This window comes from Musca domestica, unplaced genomic scaffold (assembly GCF_030504385.1).
Source record: "Musca domestica strain aabys unplaced genomic scaffold, Musca_domestica.polishedcontigs.V.1.1 5, whole genome shotgun sequence".
NCBI lineage: Eukaryota > Metazoa > Arthropoda > Insecta > Diptera > Muscidae > Musca > Musca domestica.
Genome location: NW_026712346.1, coordinates 10,466,706 through 10,472,455, shown reverse-complemented (window position 1 = coordinate 10,472,455; position 5,750 = coordinate 10,466,706). Strand labels below are relative to the sequence as shown.

Genomic DNA, 5,750 nt, shown 5'->3' with positions numbered 1-5,750 from the left:
TTGTGTGTTGTTGTTGTAACGTTTTCTTTCTCAAGTAGGCATTTTTTGGTGCATGGACAATAGAAAAGAAATAAACGTCTCAGCAACAGTTTCCATCCCTCTTGCCGCGCACACACCACACATAGTTACAGCAGCGATCGGCAGTGTTTGCTTGGTGAGAGCAAAAGAGCGTAACATTGGCGCGTGTCTCAAGTTGAGATGGGATGGAAACTGTTGCTGAGACGTTTATTTCTTTTCTATTGTCCATGCACCAAAAAATGCCAACAACAACACACAAAGAGCTGTTTGGATGTTTTTTTGTTGCTGAGACGTTGCTTCTTACTAATGTTCATGCATACATACATGCGTTTTTCGCATACACACCGATTTGCTTGATGAGAACAAAAGAGCGTAACATTTGCGCGTGTCTCATGTTGGCATTCTGGTTGTGTTCTTTTTTTATTCTTTTTATTTGTTTTGTGCCTTCGCGTCGTGTCACAAGTGTTGTAATAAATGTTGATACCAACTGTTTTGGGGGAAGACAAATTATTTGTCGAAGCGCCGGAGCCTTTAAATCTACAAAGCTTTATAAAAGCAGCCAAATTAGAGTTAAAAATTGATGCCTCAAGAAAAATAACAGCCTTAGAGTTTGGTGCAACCATTAAAGAAGACCAGTTTGAAAAAGTAATTCATCAATATATGTCAACACCTACTTTTCATATTGAGTTGCAATTTGGAGGTAAGTACACTGGATTTACAGCCTGTTTCTTTATGTCGGAACAAAAAAAATTTCGTTTCAAAATAAAGAAACAGGCTGTTAATATTTTTTTCTTTTTTTAAATAATATATTTCTTTTTTTAAATAATATATTTAATTTTCATTTAGACTCCGTTCGATCAGTGGCATCAGCATCGACAGTTAGTGGCACTCTATCGGAGTGTGAATCCGTAGGTGGTTTTGGGGATCTTACCCCAAAAACAAATGTTATTTCAACTTTAAAGACTGACATAGAGTCCATCAAGTCAATTCCGGCTATCAACAAAATATGGAGAATTTTTATTGCCGAAAAACGCCTGCAAAATAAAGATAGGGTGAATATTTCGAAGGCCCTTATTGACGAATGTCTAAAAGAAGACCCTAACAGATTGTAAGTATTTTACTTTATTGAAAAAATAGTGATTGTAATAAAAGGAAAAATAATAAATTAATAAATAAAAATAATAACAAATATTAAGAATAATATTAATAATAATAAATTAAAAAATTAATATAAAATAAAAGTTTTATGAAAACTGGCACGATATAAATTATAAACTTATTAACAAATGTTTATTTTATTTTATCAATAACAACAATATATTATTTATAAAAATTAAAACATAATAAATTAATATTAGAAACATAAGAATAATTTTAAGCATAATAAAAATTGTAATAATTAAAATAATAAAATAATATCAGTAATAAAAAATTGTTAAAAATAATAATATTAAAATAAAAATTCTAATTATAAAGATATTAAAGAAAATAAAAAACTATGTTTCAGTATAAATTATTTATTTTCTTTAATATTTTTATAATTAGAATTTTTATTTTAATATTATTATTTTTAACAATTTTTTATTACTGATATTATTTTATTATTTTAATTATTACAATTTTTATTATGCTTAAAATTATTCTTATGTTTCTAATATTAATTTATTATGTTTTAATTTTTATAAATAATATATTGTTGTTATTGATAAAATAAAAATGTGTTAATAATTTAATATTAATTATTAATATCAATATTTTTATTGATTTTAATCAGTTTTATTATTATTTTTTTTAGTATTTGCAAAAGTTTTATATTTTTTTGCTTTTATTATTTTTTAATACTTCAATAATTATTGTTATTTATTTATTAAAAAAAATATCTTTCAGACTTAAACGTGAAGATTTTGAAGTTCTGAAGTTATATTATATATTATAACATGTATGAATTTCTTTTATGTTAAATAAAATGTGAATATCAAAAATTGATTTTAAAACTAGTTTGCATTATGGTTGAATTATATCTGCAGTAAGTATACAAATGGACCCAATCATAAATTTATGTTTGCACCCCAATATATATTATGTTTGGACCCAAACATAAATTATATCTAGGTCCAAACACAACTTATGTTTGGACCCAAACATAAGTTTGTTTCCAGTCAAACATACATTATGTTTGGATCTAAACATAAATTATGTTTGCACCCAAACATAAATTATGTTTGCACCCGAACAAAAAATATGTTTGGACCCAAACATTAATTATGTTTGGACCCAAACATTAATTATGTTTGGACCCAAACATTAATTATGTTTGGACCCAAACATTAATTATGTTTGGACCCAAACATTAATTATGTTTGGACCCAAACATAATTTGTTTGCAGCACCCAAACATATGTTATGTTTGGGAATGTTTGCAAACATATATTTGTTTGCTGCAAAATATGTTTGGGACATATGTTAGAGAGGCTTATATTTTTTTGCGTGTAGTTGCTGTGGTCCATTTTACAGCTAAATATAATCCATCGGTTATCCAAAATGCTAGAATTCTTCCCTGTCCTTAACTCTCTTCTCTGGAGTGTCGATTGGCTTCAATTGTATGATCAAGATATTTTTTCTGTTTTTGGTTCATTTGAACCCCTAAATATTTTGCGATCATCTCAAAATGCAAGAGGTCCCTCTGTATCTCCAAATTCATACTCATCTATATAAATTCATTGTCTACGATATTTAGCTATACTCGTCAACGAAATCAGCATAAAAAGCCAGAAGTTCGCCTTTTGTATATTTCGATATCGCCTATAAGTAATGCTGGTGTTTTTTCACACAGAAGTAGTGGTCCTTTGATTTCTATTTGTGACCTTTATAACGGCTGCAAAATCATGAAAGTTTTAAGTTGTTGGTCCATTTCAACCCCTAAATATATAGCGGACATATTTGAAAACTATAGGCCTAGCCCTTCTGAGTCTATCCCTACCCTTTTCGTAAGGATCGGACGATAATTGCAATCTGTATATAATAAACTCAACCTGTGTTGTAAGGTGAAAAAATATTTCAAAATATACATTTCAATATTATAAGTCAAATTGAAAAAATCGCATGCGATAAAAAATATGAAAAAATAAAAAATGTCACAAAATACTACAAAATCTATATTAACATCATTATTGGCATATTTTTATGCGATTTTTTTAGATTTCATTGTTTTATGCCAAAAGGGCATTCTGAATTTACGAAATTTGTCAAAATCGATCCAGCCAACCTTGAAATATAAGCATTTTAACTAACATCCCCTTCCTTTGCATATATACATTGTATATATTTCGCTACATGTATCCGATATATTTACTATCGGCATCTACGTAACGGTCAGAATTGACCTGTTTGTCTATTTGTGATTTTCCCGGGATTAGAAATATTCGCGGTTTAATGGAAAATTTAATTTTTATTAAACAGAAATATTATTTCACCCACTAAATGTTACCCGATGCCACCAAAATTGGAAGGCTTATGCCCAGCCCCATGCTCTAGCCCCATGCTAACTTCCGCGATTGGTCCATAATTGCGTCCTGTAGAGCAACTGCAAAATCAGGAAAATTTTCAGTTTTTGGTCCATTTCAACCTAAATATTATGCGATCATCTCCAAAAGAAATAGGGTTATATTCTGGCTCTAGCCCAACCTCCATTCTAAATTTCGTAAAGATCGGGCCATAATTGCGACCTGTAGAGTGATTACAAATTAACATGGACAGACGGACGGACATACATAGCTAGATCGACTCAGCTCAGCGAGATAGGAAGATCCATATATACTTTCCTATGTGGGAAATCAATATTTCGAGGTGTTACATAAATTTTGGCCCAATCAAACTTATAATACCCCCAACACATAGTGTTGTAGGGTATAACAAATAAAAAAGTATCGGTCGGTTTTGCCGACAGATGTATACCCTCAGCCAATGTTCGATTATTAAAAATATTTTGACTTCTGTTATGATTATTCGAATGTTTAACCCCTTATCCAGTAGGTTCCGAAAGAATGGGCCCATATTGGCTATTTCGTATCGGACCTAAATAAATATGATATAAATATTGTGACGTGCTAGGTTTGGACTATATCGACTACATCCTTCACTTAACATTACATATGTAATAATTTTTAGAAAATGTTAACATTCCATTCCATGTAATAATATATCTATTTATATAAAAGATCATACAAATTCGGAATTGTCTCTTGGCCGAAAAGAATAAAATCCAAAAAAATCGCGTAAAAATGTGATATATTAACATTTTCATTTTGTCATATACAATAGTAATATTTTATTTTGCATGATTTTTTTTTTTTCAATTTTCACATTCTTTTTTCTGATTTATTTAATTGACTTGATTTTTTTGAGAACTGAAATTGAAGGCAGGTTACATGGAAGTGTAGTACCGAATTATGTGGTGGCGAAACGGAATAGATGATATCGAAATAATTTAACGCGGTCACACCAAAGCTAAAAGATAATTACTTTTTCAAAATCGCTAAAAAATCACGAAAAAAGAGATCTCATTGCAAAAATTCTCAAATTGGGAAACATCGAAAAAAAAATTTCAATGGAATCGAATTTTAAAATAATAGTACATTCTATTGACAAAAATCACAAGGACCTTTAAACTTCTGCTGTAAGAAATCATCGAACAAGGCGAAGATTTTTTCAATTGTTTTTCTTTTCCTTTTTTGGCAATTTTATATAATGTACGATTAAATTTTAAATAATATTTTAATTTGACTTATCATATTGAATACAATCGATTTTTTGTAAGCAAAATACAGAATTATTTTCAAAATATAAAAGAAAGTTATGTTAGGTACTACGCTTATAACTAAAGAACGACTTGACCGATTTTGACAATTCATACAATTTTGGAATTGTATCCTGGCAAAAAATCGCGTTAAAATATGCCAATAAAAATGTGAATGAAAAAATCTTTTTGGTGTGATTTTTTTTTTCAATTTGAGATACCATATTGAAGTGAACATTTTTTATTATTTTGAATTCTGAATGAATAATATTAAAAATGAAATGACTTACCTATTTACATCCTACTTCTGTCATATGACAATAATCCCTCCAATGAGAAGTCAAAAACTGCAATTCATTGGGACTGCAATCAGTGAAATACCGAAGGATTTATATCCTTCCAAAAATTCTTCCTAAACTTTCAAGATATCTTAAATCCATTTTGCAGGTTTACATTCTAACCAAAGGTTGGTAATTTGAGAAGAAACCATCCTCGCAAAAAATGATCACTTTTGGTATAACCATCATATAATTGAAGCTATTTTCGGGATCTTGAACATTTTTTTAATTTGTTTGGCCCTTATTTGGCCTTTATATTCTATCTTAACACCAGACCTAGGGTTAATACAAATATTGGGATGTGTGAAATTTGAAGACAATCGGACTCTTACTTCACATGTTATAAGAGTTGTAATTATTCAAAACTAGCTGGCCCGGTCCGCGTTGCCGGCCCGTACTTTTGGTCTTTAATATATATTTTTTAAAGTATATAAGGACACAGATCTGAATTATGAAAGCGGCACAATTTTTATTATAAATAAAATAACTCCATAGTAATTTCTAAATAAAAAAAAAAAATCATGGCAAAAATTATAATAGATAATCACCTACCGTCGGTTTTGGATATTTTGAATAGCCTGATCTTATCTTTCAACCAT

The 5,750-nt window shown here is 29.4% G+C and overlaps 1 protein-coding gene across 1 annotated transcript; it reads left to right on the top strand.

Annotated features, from left to right (window-relative positions):
* Nucleotides 1-329: 329 nt before the first annotated feature.
* On the top strand, nt 330-1,997 carry LOC131805072 (uncharacterized). Its single transcript, XM_059128309.1, has 3 exons — nt 330-718; nt 865-1,126; nt 1,906-1,997. The coding sequence occupies exons 1-3, from the start codon at nt 493-495 to the stop codon at nt 1,952-1,954; spliced, it is 537 nt and encodes a 178-aa protein (XP_058984292.1). The 5' UTR covers nt 330-492; the 3' UTR covers nt 1,955-1,997.
* Nucleotides 1,998-5,750: the final 3,753 nt, after the last annotated feature.